The sequence below is a fragment of the Tiliqua scincoides genome, chromosome 1 (genome assembly GCF_035046505.1).
Source record: "Tiliqua scincoides isolate rTilSci1 chromosome 1, rTilSci1.hap2, whole genome shotgun sequence".
Classification (NCBI taxonomy): Eukaryota; Metazoa; Chordata; class Lepidosauria; order Squamata; family Scincidae; genus Tiliqua; species Tiliqua scincoides.
Window position 1 is genome coordinate 267208180 of NC_089821.1, and position 17351 is coordinate 267225530.

General features: G+C 43.6%; 1 protein-coding gene across 1 annotated transcript in view; it reads right to left on the reverse strand.

Annotated features, from left to right (window-relative positions):
- PYGB (glycogen phosphorylase B) overlaps positions 1-17351 on the reverse strand; it is a 60579-nt gene that overhangs the window by 5991 nt on the left and 37237 nt on the right. The window contains exons 6-17 of the mRNA XM_066625536.1: positions 15688-15799; positions 14053-14135; positions 13395-13538; positions 11686-11778; positions 10889-11035; positions 9872-10035; positions 8552-8666; positions 6827-6928; positions 6566-6713; positions 4376-4434; positions 1136-1277; positions 680-887 (exon numbers count right to left, since the gene is read on the reverse strand). Coding sequence (XP_066481633.1) covers positions 680-887; positions 1136-1277; positions 4376-4434; positions 6566-6713; positions 6827-6928; positions 8552-8666; positions 9872-10035; positions 10889-11035; positions 11686-11778; positions 13395-13538; positions 14053-14135; positions 15688-15799 — 1517 coding nt within the window. The remainder of the gene's footprint in view (positions 1-679; positions 888-1135; positions 1278-4375; positions 4435-6565; positions 6714-6826; positions 6929-8551; positions 8667-9871; positions 10036-10888; positions 11036-11685; positions 11779-13394; positions 13539-14052; positions 14136-15687; positions 15800-17351) is intronic.

Sequence of the window (17351 nt, forward strand, 5' to 3'; positions counted from 1 at the left end):
GTTCTCTCTCTCTCTCTCTCTCTCCCCCCCTCCCTCCAGAATCAGAGCAAACATTCACCTAATATTGTTTTTTTAAGGAGAAGTGGGGGGTTCATAGCCCAAAGATAGCATGTGTATTTCCATGTACAAATCCCTGGTTCAATCCTATGTGACTCTAGGTAGGGGCTAGGAAAGACCCTTGTCTAGAACCCTGGATTGCTGATGCAGGCCTGTGTAGACAGTACGGAGCTAAAAGGGAAAAAAAGGTCTTGGGAGAAGGAAGTTTCATATATTTAGCATATATGTGAGTGTATATTCATATATATTTACAATATACACAGAACGTCTCCCCTGCATAGGGCTGGCTTGGAGACTTGAGGAATCAGCATCAATTCAAAGTGATTACTGAAAGTAATCCTTCTTTGCTTAAAAACATTACGTCATGTTGGGAAGAAAAAAAATCTCCAGGAGCAGCTTCAGTCAGAGTTGGCAACTCTATCCCTGCAAAAGACTTGCCCTCCTGAAGCAAAGCTCACTCTCTTCCTTCACTGCATTTGCGCCACTTTCAGGTAACTGAGGGAGGGTAAGAACTGGAGACACCACAGAATAAGGCAGAAGTTGCTGCCACTGCTCCATAGAAGTAATGGTTTGTTACACAGCCTTATGTTCTACAGAGACACCCTAACAGGTCCATACGAACCCTTTTTTGTCCATCGCCTCCACATCATCCACTTGCATGCCAAAAATGAACAGATTCTCTTTGCCGGCTTCTTCGGCCATTTCCACATTGGCGCCATCCATGGTCCCAATGGTGAGTGCTCCATTCAGCATGAATTTCATGTTTCCTGTCCCTGAGGCTTCAGTCCCAGCTGTGGAGATCTGTTCAGACAGATCTGCAGCAGGAATCACTGAGATGGAGGTTGGAGTGAAAAAAGCAATCCATTACTAAAACAGGCCAGTTTTTTTTTTAACAATACCTTTTGTATCCACATCTGAATTGTGCAGTTACAGCAAATGACACAAATGTTGCAGCTACCGCATCCAGTGTTGTTGCTGTTCAAGTGTGCCATCTACTTGGGCAATGGTACTTACAGAAGAAGGTATTTGCTTTCTTGTTTGCATGCAAGACCATGAGATTAAGCCAGAGTCATCCTACCTTTCTCAGCAAGGGACACTCTGTAGTTCTCCAAAAAGAGGACTTTCAGTCTGTCTCCAATGTAAGGGTCATTATTCACCACTTCTCCAATGGAGGTAATCAGTTTGATAATCATTTTTGCCATGTGATAGCCAGGAGCAGCCTGGAGGCAGAGGGGAGACAGCTGTCAATAAGGCCTGTGGGAAAGACTCACAGCAAGTGGCCTAGAGGGCCACTATCCTAGAGAAAGATAACAATTCCACAGGGTTGTCATCAGTAATTCTCCAACTAATGTGGCACAGGAGAACCAATACCCTGCCACAAGAAAAAAAATTCAACAATTAAACAATCCTGTCAACCTATAGCATTCACCCACAGAGGAGACTGCCCACCGCTTCTATGCATGGATTACTCTTTTGGTCTTTGCCTCCTTCCTGCTGGTGTTGGCTGGCTTTTTGCATTAGATCAACTGGATCACTCAAATATTCCTGATGTTGAGAGTGAGCAAGGGTGTGACAACAGCCCAATCTTACCCAAATCCTCCCGCCACCAATGCACCCACACCAATGGAGTGTGTGCTGTATTCGTGAGGGGGGGGAGAGTCAGAAAGGTCTCTTTGGGGTATGTAAACCTTTGTTGGCTTACCCCTAGGAAAGCCTCAACTGCCACCATGGGGTCTCCTCAGATCTACACCTACTGTTTGGCAGGTGTAAGTTCAAAGTACTTCCGAGTGGTAAAGACCAGAAGTGATTGTGAGGAGCTCCAGAAGGATCTCTCCAGACTGGCAGAATGGGCAGCAAAATGGCAGATGCGCTTCAATGTCAGTAAGTGTAAAGTCATGCACATTGGGGCAAAAAATCAAAACTTTAGATATAGGCTGATGGGTTCTGAGCTGTCTGTGACAGATCAGGAGAGAGATCTTGGGGTGGTGGTGGACAGGTCGATGAAAGTGTCGACCCAATGTGCGGCGGCAGTGAAGAAGGCCAATTCTATGCTTGGGATCATTAGGAAGGGTATTGAGAACAAAATGGCTAGTATTATTATGCCGTTGTACAAATCGATGGTAAGGCCACACCTGGAGTATTGTGTCCAGTTCTGGTCGCCGCATCTCAAAAAAGACATAGTGGAAATGGAAAAGGTGCAAAAGAGAGCGACTAAGATGATTACGGGGCTGGGGCACCTTCCTTATGAGGAAAGGCTACGGCGTTTGGGCCTCTTCAGCCTAGAAAAGAGACGCTTGAGGGGGGACATGATTGAGACATACAAAATTATGCAGGGGATGGACAGAGTGGATAGGGAGATGCTCTTTACACTCTCACATAATACCAGAACCAGGGGACATCCACTAAAATTGAGTGTTGGGCGGTTTAGGACAGACAAAAGAAAATATTTCTTTACTCAGCGCGTGGTCGGTCTATGGAACTCCTTGCCACAGGATGTGGTGCTGGCATCTAGCCTAGACGCCTTTAAAAGGGGATTGGACGAGTTTCTGGAAGAAAAATCCATTATGGGGTACAAGCCATGATGAGTATGCGCAACCTCCTGATTTTAGGAATGGGTTAAGTCAGAATGCCAGATGTAGGGGAGGGCACCAGGATGAGGTCTCTTGTTATCTGGTGTGCTCCCTGGGGCATTTGGTGGGCCGCTGTGAGATACAGGAAGCTGGACTAGATGGGCCTATGGCCTGATCCAGTGGGGCTGTTCTTATGTTCTTAAAGTATGTCATGGCACTGGGTAAGGGAGACACTGCACATGAGTCGCTGCACACGAGTGCTGCTAAGACCGCCCTGGCCCATCTCCCCTTCTGCTCTCCATCCTGCCTGAGACAAGATGGCTACTTTTCTGTATTGATTTTAATGTTTGTTATTGCCATTTTTTTTAAATTGCTGGCTGCTCTGCTCTATACTCTTTGTTTTTATTATTTATACTGTTTTAATTATATTTTATATTTTTATTTGTATTTTAGCGTTTTGTATTTTTTTATGTATTGATTGTTAGCTGCCTTGGGTGCTCTTTGGGGAGAACGGCGAATCTAATAAACAAACCAACAAATAAATAAATCCTCCATTCCTCTCCCTCCGTGCCACATTCCACCTCCACTTCCATTACACTTACGTGTGCTGGTCCAACAACAGGCCTCCCTCACTGTTGCTGGCTGTAATAGTGCACAGCACTGGAAGCCATTTTACAACAGTGGAACTCTGTTTCACTGCTGTAAACCCCCCTGCACACTGGACAGTCCTGGACAGGACTGGGCCATAAGTGACCTACTTGCACAGGCAAAGTGACCAGATACAATGGAGGACAGAGTGCCTACACCTTTAACCACTGTATAGAAAAGGGAATTTTGACAGGTGAAGTTTTTTAAACCTGGCCATGCTGAGCTGGACCTGCCAAAATTCTCTCTTCTATACAGTGGTTAAAGGTATAGGCACTCTGATCTCCACTGTATCTGGTCACCCTGTGCACAGGAGGTGTCTGTGTGCAGAGTCCCTATTTTGAGCTTTCCCACCTTTCAATTAAGAAGCATGCCCACGTCAGTAAGTCAAGTGGAGACCCGAAGTGGGGAAGGTTGCACCTCTAAAGGTACGTTATTCTTAAAAAGTAAAGGTTGCGGTTGCAAGAATGAAATATGTTTCGAATTTAATCTGAGAGTGGGGGGGGGGGGGAGAGAAAGGTACATAGTTTATATGAACATACAGGTTGAGACTAATTATTCACGTGGGTTCCATTCCAAGCACTCACATGGATGGCAAATAACGCACTATAGCAAATCAATTTAAAAAACAAAGTTTCATTGCTCCAATGATTTAAAAAGAGCCTTGCTGACCTTCTGACTCTAAGAAGAAAATCCATCAATCAGTTGTCCTCCAAGCTCTTCAATCAGCCCCTCCCTTCACCAATGCAAAGGGATCACCTTTCTTACAAGTGCTCAGGGGGAAGGGAAGGGTCCTCTGGGGAGAGAAGGATTGATGGATTGTCAGCCAGCTGCCCTCTCTCTCTCTCTCTCTCTCACTAAGTAGGCTATTGTTATAGGACTGTTCAGTTTTTTAAACTGATTTTAAAGGGGTGCATTTTTCCCCTTCTCCAGGGATCAGCACATTCCTTCTAATTTGCAGCGGTCATTCGTGTTGAATCAAATCCGTGTATAAATAGGCTGGACCTGTATAAGGTAGGTTATATGAACATAATCTATCAAAGGTTTAGGAATCACTGTCACAGCTACTTGTAAGTGACCTCAGCTCAGTATTTCAGTCTTACCTTTCCTCCAATCATAACAGTTCTTGGCACGTAGACTTTTTTGGGGTCTTTTCTGATGCCTGAAAAGGGCCACACAATTAAGAAGATGATGAAAGTCACTTTCCGTCAATAGAAGAATGGTGGACAAAAGTTATGAACTTTGCAAAAATGGACAAACTTACAACCTTACTTAAAGAGAAATTAACAAAATATTTTATGAAGAACGGGAAATCAATTATTTACTTTCTACATGAGAGAGAGAATAATGGGTTAATGAGTTGTGGATTTGAAGATTAGATTGAAAGGAATAGACAACATTAATCTGAAATAATAACACAGGCCAACATACATTTAGCTTCCTTAAATGTTACATCATTTCCTGGGTATATTTGGGGTGCCAATTCCAAAAATGGCATCCATTTTGCCCTATCATGTCTAGTTCTGGAGACACGGCATAGCCTCTTTAGTGAATGGTTCAAGCAGCTTCCTCATGAGGAAGCTGCTTGAACCATTCACTAATGAGGCTATACTATATCTCCAAAACTAGTCATGATAGGGCAAAACAGATGCCATTTTTGGAATCGGCACCTCAAATTCATATCAAACCGCCATAAAGTTTTGGAAAAACTTTTCTGACCCTCAATTTTGTAGGCCTGTGTAATCTGAAACAGAATACTTATAATGGGAAGGTAAGAGGGGCTGTTGGAGATATAACGTAAAGATAAATGGAAATTGAGATTATTAAGATATAAAGTTGTAAGTAATTAGAACATTCAACTTCACCTGTGCTATACTATTACAAATTCTTTGTATTTTTTATATTTTTTAAGTATCATTAATGTTGTCTGTTTTTTTTTCTTTTTCCCTTTATTATTATAAATAAATGAAATTTAAAAAAAAAAAAAGATGATGATGAAAGTGAAGCCAAACTTATTTTAGACAGATAAAAAGCAGCCTGCTTTTCAGGTGGTGCTTGCTTTCCTTGGGAGATCTGTTTTGCTCCGAAGTCTGCCTGTCTGCTTTCCATCGCTCATTGAAGATCTGACTATTTAGGAAGGCCTTCAATTAGTCGCTGTGACGGTCTGTCATGCTGCCTCAGTTATCTTTTTTAGGGTGGCTGCCGCTTTTGATTCTTTTGTTTTTACTTTGTTACACGTCATAACCACAATGACATATAAGAGCCACCTTGAGCATTCTTGAACGGAAACATTTGTTATACATTTTGGGCGCAATCCTAACCCACTTTCCAGCACTGACATAAGGGCAATGCAGCTCCAAAGTAAGGGAACAAACATTTCCTTACTTTGAGGAGGTCTCCGTGAATGCCAAACAACTGCAGGATGCAGCACATGCCCCACTGACACACCTATGTCACCACTGGAAAGCTGGTTAGGATTTCGATCAAGAAGCAAACAAATAAAAACACAAATACTTTGCCAAAGCTTTGGTCCTTTATACCTGTCTACTCACATTGGCAACAGCTCTCCAAGGGCCATTTCAGGTGGAAGGCCCCTCTCAGCAACTGCTCCCTTTTACCAGGGACTTGAACCCACATCTGTCTACCTCTGACCTATAGTTTCCTCCAGTTGGAATGCTCAGTAATATTGGACACTTCCATAGATCATAATCTTTGAGCCTCTTTACCCAAAGGCTGTTTTTGTTTTCAGTCATGTTTTGTGAACAATACCAGAATAAAAGTGCCCCAGAATAAACACAGCCTTGCTAGTGATTGTGGCTTTGTTCAGTCACACATGATTACAGACCATGTCCTGTTACTACAATTTGTCACTACAGACAGCCTTAGCAACAGATCCAAAGAACCTGAAAGAGTTTTTCAGCAATTTTCAACCACTGTTTTCCAAACTCTCATAGCACACCCGTGAACCTTTTGCAGCACACTGATGTGCCGCAGCACACCAGTTCAAAATGGTTGTGTCAAATCCTGAGATTTAGTGCTGAGTGGGTCACAGCCCTGACAGGAAAATGGCACTTGGAAAATATACATAGAGCAAAATGGCGTGGCAGTCTCTTAGGCTGATTGACGACCTAAAAGCAAAACTATGTGCTGGAGTCCTCTTGGGAGAGAGCAGGTTAGACTAACACCCTGATGAGCTAGTTTTCCACATCTAAGGAAAGATTTATTTCTTTTTGCTGAGAAGCATTCAAAACCCCAACAGTTCTGAATTTTTGTTTGTTGTTTAAGCTACTTACGGTTGTAAAGAGTGATGACATGCAGGCAGTTGAGGAGCTGCCTCTTATATTCATGAATCCTCTTGACATGCACATCAAACATAGAGGAAGGGTTGATTTTCACTTTGTACTGTTCCTCCAAGAAGGCCGAGAATTTCAGCTTGTTCTCCTGGCAAAAAAAGTGAGGAAGAGCCTTTTTAGGTAGAAATTTTAAACACACAACCTGATCAAAATTGAGATGCATTCAAAAACACATCTAGTTAAGATTCTGTCCATTATTACCTGTTTAACTTTGGCTACATCCCTGATAAAGGCCTCATCATCAACAAAATCCAGGAGCTTCTTTAGCTGGCTTAGGTCTGTTAGAAAATCTTCCCCAATCCTCTGTAGTATTAACAGAAAGTAAACACAATTGACAGTCCAGTAATTCCCAAAACACTACACTATAAAATCAGAAATTGGTCAATGCAAAGCACAACCAAGGAAAAAAGACTGAAATCAGTGACACAATGACAGAGCTGCAACACTACTTCAAAAAATGGCCAATTGGGCTTCATTTGTGGAGCCAGTTCAGCAGGGGACAATCCTATCCAACTTTCCAGCACCAGTGCAGTCACAATGCAGCCCTGAGGTAAGGGGACAAATGTTCCCATACCTTGAGGACATTTCTGTGACTGTCTCCTCACCACAGGATGCAGTGCGCACCCCATTGGCACAGCTGCACCAGCACTGGAAAACTGGATAGGATTAGGTCCTCAGCTGGCTAATCCAAGGCCAAACACCAAAGTCAGACAATATTGGTACACAGAAACCCAGCTGCCAACATCTGCTGTTGCTGCTACTGCAGTTTCATTTAAGTCCAGAGATGGGGTGCTTCTGATCAGAAAAGTGCCAGGATCACTACCAACACCCCAAACTGCTGGATTCTGCTCAAGTGTCACCTGCTGCAGATCCCAGAATTGCAAGACACTGTCTGTACCAAAGACTGTACTGGTCTGTACCAAACCAGTAACGCATGATTTTAATTGCTTGTTTTTTCATTCTGTATCCTGCTCTTGATGCTAGTTCTGATGACCACTTGGCACAAGACTAATCTGCAAGGCAACTTTCAGGTAGGTAACTCCAACTAGCACAAACTTGTAAACAAGTGAGGAATGCTAATTTCATTGTCACCACAGAAGTCTCATGCAGTTACTACAAATGGTTCAGACACAACTCCAAACTATGATTTAACGTGGTGTTTGAACCCATACCATGCAAGTAACCACAGTTTGTGAGTACTTGTGAGATTCCAACACACTGGAATCTGAAACCATGCTTTGAAGCTAGTTTGCAAGGCACAGTTTGAGAAAACTGTATTTTGATGTTGCTTCTGAACCAACAGACCACAGCCTGGGTTGTTGTTCTATGCTCACTGTTTGGAGTAACATCCTGGACTCCCTTGGGAAGAGGGACACTGTGCAAGCCAGAATTTGCCAGTACAGTATATTGGAAACACAAATCATGATTTGGACTCTGAACTATGGGCTATAGTTCAGAGTTAGGGCTATATAACTATAGGGTTATAGTTAGGGCTGTAGTTCAGAAGCAGAGGATATGCTTTGTATGCAGATGGTTTCCAAATCAGGTTGGAGTGACCTTCATCTGAAACCATGGAGAGCTGCTGCCACTCAGTGCAGATAGACGGACCGATGGTCTGACTTGATATAGGACCTATTCATACATTCAGCTATGCTTGGGATAAATCATTGTTTACATCTGAACCAACCCACGGAGAGTAACTTCAGCTTTAGAGGTGCCAAAAAGCAGGTGTGTGAGCCCCTTCCATTTGTGTCCTTTAGCACTTCCTTTGCACTGCCAGAGGGCGGAACTTGTTTTTGCCTTTCCTTCTCAAGCAGTTCCCCCCATTATAGTTTCCTTTCCACAATGCACTACAGACCAACAATGCCTGCTGCAGGGGTTATTGCTAGTGATGTTTCCTGTGGGCTGAAGCCCCTCGCGATTCACCTCCACAATGATGTCAGACAGTCCCGGGTTGCACAGCAGGAGCCATCGCCTGGGAGTGATGCCGTTGGTCTTGTTCTGAAATTTCTCCGGCTCCAGTTCATAGAAATCTTTAAATCTAAAACACATGGATCACAATGCCTGTTCAAACTAAATGAGTCCAATGCAATTTAGGTCCAGCGGAAACAATCAGCAGAATCAAAATAGATATGCTTTTCCTGGAATGAACCACTTCAGACAGCAGGTGGATGATGCAATTTTTAATGCTCCTACATGAAACACACACACACCCTCACTGCACACAGTTAAAGATAATTTCAAAGACAGTGCCATCGGGGCCTCAGCTGTCTCCTTTGTTCCCCCTTTTTTTCAAAAGGGGAACAAAGGAGGTAGCTGCACAGAAGTAATTGCGGTGACGATGACATCACAGCAATTACTTCTGGGTCAGGGGCAAGGGGGGCGGAAAAGGGAGAATGTGGGGCGGAAAACGGGGTGTGGGAGTGGAAAAACAGGGGGTTGCCCCAGGCGCTGGGACCCCCAGGTACGCCACTGCTATATGTTAAAAAAGTTTCAGCCTTATCCCCAAACTAGATTACCAAAACAAGAGATCTTTTGATGTTGTCCAAGTTCAACATTCATATTGTATATTCAGAAAAAATAGCCTATTTTCCAAATGGGATTCTCAAAATGGGGTACAACTGAAGCTTATAAATAAAATCATTAATCAACAACAAAACGTAACAAAAAAAGCTGGCAATATTCATGACAGTATTCATGACCCGAAAACATTTGCCTAATAAGAAAAACCAATTGCCAGCTTACAAACTGCAAGTTCCTGTATCTGATGGACATGTCCTGGGGAGTTGATATCAAAGCTTAGAGGCCACCCACAAAATGGCCTAGTTGACAATGGCCACCAACCTAACAGACAATGAGACCTCCAAAAGATCCTCACCATCAGTTTTTAAGGAGTGAGAAGGTATACCCGGAAAGAATCCTGGACCTAGACAGCAAAGGGCTTTAAAGGTAAGCAGGTTTAGCCTAGAAACACACTGTCATCATATGTACCTTGTAGCTAATGCCAGAGATTAATCATCTTGTTTCTAAGCAATTCAAGTTTTCTAAGCCCACTGCAGAGAGAGATGGAAAACAGCCAAATGAAAGTTATTTGCAAATGTCGGTAGTTGGTGCATGAGAAGGAAAGAAATCAGGGTCGTTCTCAGTGCTCCAGAGAGGCTGCACGCCTGTTGTCTTTCTCACTTGTACAGCCTCAGACCAATTGCGCCCGTGAAAACAAGCCAACAGGAAACAAGCAGGACTTACACAGAATGCTTCACAATTTCCGAGTGAATCCTGGCCACTCCGTTGACCGCATGGGAGCCAATGACGCACAGGTGGGCCATATTGATCCTCTTGCAGTCTCCTTCCTCGATCACAGACATCCTTCGGAGGCGATCGGTGTCCCCCGGGAAGAGGGTTGCCACGTGCTGCGAGGGCACAGCGGATAACAGGAGCTCAATCACTTTCTGGATCACACCCTTTCACACTGAACAGTGTGAACACATTCCCCAAACACTTGAGGATGTGAATGCATTCTATCATTCCCAGGCAGAAATGCTCGATTTGGCATCACTAATATTACAGAGGTTATGCAGATATAAACTATGCTACAAGTTTACATTGGTTTCATAGAAGTTTAACTGTCATAGTATCCCATGAATCCGGGAAATTAGTTTGGTGCAGGTGCTAACAGCACTTCTGAGATTTCCAGCTTCTTTCACAGAACCTCAGTCCCCAGGATTTGAAGGGAAAGGGAATGATTGTTAAAACATAGGTATGCACTGCGATACATGGATTCAGAGTATGATTTTGAGATGGAAATGCGCTCCCATGTAGTAAAATGGCAAGTTATGGATTCTGAGAATGCTCCGAGGAAGAACCAACAGAAGCAGTTGAGCATATGGAATGGCAAATATGGAAACTACACAGGTCAACAACGCACCATGCCTTGTACAAGTATGTGGTGATAGCAGTGGCTCTCCGCCAAGTCAGAAGGCATTCCAAACAAGGAGGCGACTAATGCCCAAGATGGAAATGATTGAGCTGCCAATAATGTCAGCCCTATCATACCTCATACAGGCTACCCAAGAGCTTCTAAATTTAAGAGTTTATGATATTATTGGAGGGATCTTGAACCAGACACTTTGACAGGAAGACCCAGCAGGACTCCTTGTGCAAGAGTCAGTACAGACCGAGCTGTTCTTTACTGGCCTGTCCCCAATGGCCATCAGCTCCACCAGTCTATTTCACACACCCCATTCTTTCACTTAGGTGTCTTACATCCAGATGCTTTTGATTGATAGCATAAATGATCTCAAGGTGTCTTGGCAGGAGTTTCTCAAACATAGAGACAGGCCAGCGCTCCAGAGCTTCAGGTAGCACCGTGTGGTTGGTGTATGCGCAGGTTCGCTTTGTGATTTCCCAGGCCTTGGAGGAAAAGGTGAATGGGTTAACATGAGAATAGGAGACTGCTGTAGTTTGAAACAGATGCCTGTCATCACCCAGCCACAGCAGCACCCTGGCTTGCTAAGCAGGTCAAGTCAATCCTAACCTGCTGCCTGCCAGCTGCAACTGCTTTAGAAAAGCAGACCAGCAGGGACTGACATGTGGCAGTAGCAAAGCACTATGGTTTATCATCCTGCACTGGCATAGTAGTCACTGCCTACTACAGGGGTCAGCACCTTATGACTGCCACCCAAACTCATCCGGCCCACGCAAAACTCGGCTTGGGAGGCTGGTGGCTCATCAGTAACTCCTAAATCTGTGCTTGCTTCACTTTAGCAACTCCACAACTTCAGTTCTTACAACACAAACAGGAGAACAGTACTTGGAAGAAGTGGACTGTAGATGAAAAGCAGCAGGTGGAGGACTCAGACTCTTCTTCCTACTCATCACTTCTCAATAGGAAATGACACAAATATCCAACTTAACAGCTGTTTGGCAGCACCCTATGTTTTCAAACTGTCATGCAGTTCTGTCATCAGGCTATTTTATGTTATCCTTGCTAATTTTGGGACAGCTTGCAAGAAACACATTGCAACCACATGAAAGGCAGCCATTCCCTTTTTCGCTCTCACCTTATCCCAATCCATTTTTTCGACATCAACAAGGATCCTCATGAGCTCAGGAATGGAAAGAGCCGGGTGGGTATCATTTAATTGTATAGCAACCTGCAATATGAACAATACAAAGTTTTAATGTGCAACTCTCCTGTATTTCAAAAAGAAGTCAGTGTGGTCCATAGGAGTATTGAACCCAGGGCTCCAGGGATTGAAATCCAACCTTAGCCACCTGCTATACAGTGACCTGGAGCATGTCACAATTTCTAAACTCAGTTCCAAGTCTGCAGTGGGAAAAAAATGATGATCTTTGATCAAAGTTCAGATTATGAGTTTTGGAAAACTGATCAAATATAATATTCCACCTAACACAGAATCGAAACACTTAAACAGAATCTTGCACCAGCAGGCTCCTAGTTCATGATTACAAGTCAAGGATGAACAGGTGCTGCAATTATTGTGAAGATCACAGTAAACAGAAAGGATTTGAGTCATGAATAAAGCAGTTAAGGATGACAAATGAACACATATTTAGCACAACTATTTGAGTGCCCCCTCAAATTTTGGGAAGGATCCATATCTTTGGTGCAGGAGTGTGCCATTGGCAGAATCTCCTTCTGAGAATGGAAGGAGAGTTGTGCTCCTATCAGAGGTCCTTTCACAAATAAAATGATTCATGAGGTGTGCAAGCTTGCACGAGGTGAATTCACCTGTTCACAGAAAGAGCTTGTGGTGATGGCAGGCTACTGGGCAAAGGGATCTGGATGATGTTACTTGCCCTTATTTTTGTAAGGCCTATGCCCAAGACAACTCCCAAAACAAATTCATTTTAAAAACACTACATCCAAAATAAACTGCACAACCATGTAAATTGTTCAACACCTAAAAATTCAAGGAGGTAAAATGCAATTACCTGATCTTCATTAAAGATGCCAATTGAGAATTTGGGTATTGGGACCACAGAACGTAATATTGTATAGCCCAGAATTTCAAAAATTCCCAATATAACAAACTCATAAGAAAAAATTCTCATGGCTATTGTGGAGGATGAACAGGATAAACCTTACCTTGGGGAGAGCCACTGCAGTTCCAATGGGGCTACTCAGATCTGCACCACCTCAATCAGTGGTGCCAATTCGAGCAACCCAGGACTGCTCTGGGCTGCCTGGGAATAGAGTTAGGATCCGGCATAATTGCTGGGTTCTGGCCCTGCCTCCCGCTCCCTGCCCACCTGCCCCCAGGAACGCCCACCCACCCCCTGCCCCGGAATGCCGCCCTCCTGCCTCCTCTCCACTCTCCCCATGCCCCCTCCAGATCCTCACACTGGCCCAACTCAGCCAGTACAAACTCACCCTCCACAGGGCCTGCGTTGGGACAGGGAGGCCAGTGCAAGTCCCTTGCGCCAGCCAAAGTGCAGTTGCGTCAGCACAAAACTGCTTTACAGCATTTTCACAACAACATTGGGCTGGTGCAAGTCTGCACTGGCCCAACTGCACATTTGGATTGCACCCTAATGGACTTAGCTCTAAACTTGGAAAAGTGTGGAGTGTTCTCAGTGTTGGAGAGTGTCTCAGGTTTGTTTGGCGGCTCCATGGACATGCAAGATTAGTGAGCTTTGTTCCGTTCAGTTAAATTTTGAGGGCTGTAAAACTTGGTGAAAAAAAAATGTTATTTGAAACCAAAACTATAAAAATGACCTTTGCATGACCCTAGTTCTACAATTTTACCTTGTCAGGGAAGGTTTCAAAGCAGGTTCTCACAGGGTCACGACATCCAAATTTGGAGGACTTGAATCGTCGAATGATATCCTGGAGAGTAGCAGCTACCACAAAGTACTCCTGCTTCAAACGTAGCTCTTTCCCTTCAAAAAACTTGGGATCACAAGAGAAGAAATGTAATAATTTGGCCCTTACTACCAGCTTGTTAAAGTAGTCTCAGTTAATATATGATACAATGGAACAGATACCCAGATTAACGCAAAATTGTTATTGTTATCAATACCTGAACATCTTTAGCCATGTAAGTGCTTTACAAAACATAAAATAATTGGCAAGCCCTACTCTTGAGCTTACAATTCAAGGAACATTTTCTCTCCCTTAAGCCCATCTTTGACATACGAAAGTTTTATCTGACTGAAGAAGCCACTGAAAACAAAGGGGCAAATTAATTCCTTAAAATCAAAGAAGGGATATTTCATATGGGCATATGGGAAAAGTAATAGAAGAGGTGCAAAGGAAAAAAAAAAAGTTGAAAGTTGTATTTGTGTACTTTTAATTTACACAACTGCACATATGTCTATGGATTCAGTCTACAAGAGAAGAGACAAGCAAAACATAGTTCTTTGATAACCTAAGAGATTTTATGCAGCAAGAAAGAGGCACTTACATTATCATTTGGATATAGCACTCTGGAGATGTTTTCTGCCAAGTTTCTATCCAACACAGCCTGGATATAGTCACCTACATTAACTAAATCAAGAGAACAAACACTTATCAATACAGTAGCCAAACCAACCCATTAAGATGGAAAGCTCAAGAAACTACAGATTTCCACCATACTACCTAGAAAACCAACTCAGTCCAGCAATACTTTCATTAGCAGCCTGACCTAAACAAAGAACCCCCTCTCCCAGGCATTCCTGTTCAGAATTATATGCTTAATAATAATAAATCTGCCTCGCTTGTAACTCATCACACTCGGCTTACAGTAACAAACAAAAATAAAACAAAACCATGCAATAAGGGGAAGATTAATTTGGTCTTTATCCAACTGAGGGACCTCCCACCTTTTCCTCATAGCTATTACTACCACTACTACAGCTATTCTTTTATTTATATAATGTTATCATTGTCTACTTTAAAATGAGGGAGATCATAACCACTTATGACTTTATGTGTCCCTTGTGTTTAAACTGTGTGTTTAAACCACAGTTATGTGTCCCTTTAAGGGGCTGGTGCTCTTTCCTAAAAAAAACCAAACTGGCTGCAACCCACCAGTTCATGTAAAGCAGGGGTGCTCAATAGGTGGATCGCGATCTACCGGTAGATCGCGAAGCAAAATGAGTAGATCGCGGAGTGCCGACCCCCCCCTTTCAGGTGCCTCTGGGAGGAAACGCCGGGAGTAAGGCCCACTGTACTCAATGGGGCATACTCCCAGGTAAGTGTGGCTAGGATTGCAGCCTCACAGCCTAATCCTAGGCAATTCTACTCAGGAGTAAGTCCTGTTATACTCAGTGGGGCTCAAGGTACACCAACATACATTGTACACATAAATGTTATATGTTATGATGGCGCGAACATTGTAAAAAAAACTCTGGTAGATCTCCGGGCCTTGCTGGGTTTCAAAGTAGCTCTCGAGCCAAAAAAGTGTGAGCACCCCTGATGTAAAGTGTCCCCTGTCCCTTTAAGGGGCAGGGGAGGGGCGTGGACAGCAACGTGATTCCCAGGATTGTATTGCTAAGGGGGGGCAAAGGAGGGGTGCTTTCACTTACTTTCACATAGTTGGGGCTGCTGTAGGCTCCAGGAGGTGCAGGGAACTCCATGCAGCTCTCCACAGGGATTCCAGAGGCTTGGAATCTTCAGAAAAAGAGACCACAAAGCACTTCCTTTTTGCGAACGCACCTAAGAAGTACTTTGCGTTTTCTTTTTCTGAAGATTCCAAGCCTCGGGGAGCCCTGTGGAGGGTTGCACAGGGCTCCCTGCACCTTCTGGAGTCTCCAGCAGCCCCAACTATGTGAAAGTTAGTGAAAGCACCTCCCTTTGCCTTCCCTTAGAGACATGATCCTGGGGATTGCGTTACTGTCCTCGCATCAGCCCCGCAAAGAGCTTTACTTTTAGTAAATCTCCCTAAAAGTTTGAGAACCATTGGCACAGAAAGAAGAATTCATTTCACCCAGTCAAACCAAACCCCCAAGTGGCTGAAAATTCAGAAATTCCACTTTGCATCTTTCCCAGCAATATTTGCTTTCCAAAAAGAAAAACAAAGAACAAGAGGGCAGGTGGCAGAAGGAGCAGCACTTACACTCTTCAAGATTGAAATCATTGGGGGCTTTGGCTGACCACAACCTCATGGTGTTGACAGTATTGTTCTTGTATCCTGGAACAGGAGTGTCATAAGGCATGGCAAGGACTACCTGGAAAAGGGAAAGCAGGCCAGATCAAGGTGAGCTAAGGCAGTAGCCGTCAAATCTTTGGCTTATCCCCTTAGTTTAGCCCTTATTTCCAGCTGCAACTATGTGTAACTGCACCTGCCCACAATAATTTCTCTCTTCTTTTGTCTCTCCCTCAGTGAATCCCCCCCCCCCTTTTATTGCATTCACCATTATCTGTTTCAGGCTTGGGGGGGGGCATGGATCTGTCCATCTTTTGTCTATGCAGTTCTGTAAGGAGCCACCCTGACACTGTATACGCAATAACAGGCAACTGCGAAAAGCATGGACCACTGAAATTCTATCCTTGTTGAGGATCTTCTCAACCCCTGATGTGAAAGTGAAGGTAGATTAGCTCTTTGCAGACATTGTGTGGACTAGATGAACAAACATGGCCTAGAGTGGGCTGTGCATGAGGCAGCCTGGGCTTGTGATGACAGGCTCCTCTCCCTTTCAGAACATATCTCAACCTTTTAGAACAGGGGTCTCCAAACCCCGGCCCGGGGGCCAGATGCAGCCCGCGGCAAGCCTCTATCTGGCCTGTGGCCAGCCTCTTGTCCCCTGAAAGCCTCACTCCCACTTGGCCAAACATGACTGGAACTATGCTCTGGTTGCGCCTGGAGGGTGTTCAAGGGCCAGAGAGGTTGAATGAATGAGCCCATTCATTCATTTATTCATTCATCTAAGTTTATCTCTAATTTATTTAGAGATCTCACCCATCTCTAATTTATTTAAATAAATTTTATATTTAAAAATTTTTTTTCCGGCCCTCAACACTGTGCCAGATATTTGATGTGGCCCTCTGGCCAAAAAGTTTGGAGACCCCTGTTTTAGAAGAGCATTTCTCAAACTGTGGGTCAGGACCCACGAGGTGGGTCGCAAGCCAATTGTATGTGGGTCCCTATTCATTTTAAGGTGTATTTTATTCTGAATATATTAGATTTGATGCTACCATGGTATGTGACTGCATTGGGGGAAATGTTACAGATCTGTACTTTTAACAGGCAACTATCTATATGCTTTTAGTAATGATAATCAATGGGGCTCACTCCCAGTTAAGTGTGGATAGGATTACAGCCTCTGGGATGTTTGGGAAATTTTTTTTAAATACATCAGCAACTGCTAAGGAGGGTTAAGAGCATTATTCTTTATTTTAAATAAACTGTTTAACTTATACTTAATATAAACATTTACTTAATTTGATTTTTTTTTGTCATATCAGAGGTGTTAAAAAATTTTCTGCTTGATGATGTCACTTCTGGCCATGACATCACTTCCAAGTTAATGACATCACTTTTGGCAGGTCCCAACAGATTGTGATTCTAAAAAATGGGTCCCGGTGCTAAAAAGTTTGAGAACCACTGTTTTAGAACATATGTGTTGAGTCCCAACACATACAGCTTTGTACATGGCATGTTACTCCCTGCATGCATAGTCCTTCAGCTCACATGGAACATTTGAAAAGGGCTACTGTCTCCAACTCCACTGATCATAATCTGGTGACATCACTCTCCTTCTCAAAGTCTCTCATAATCTC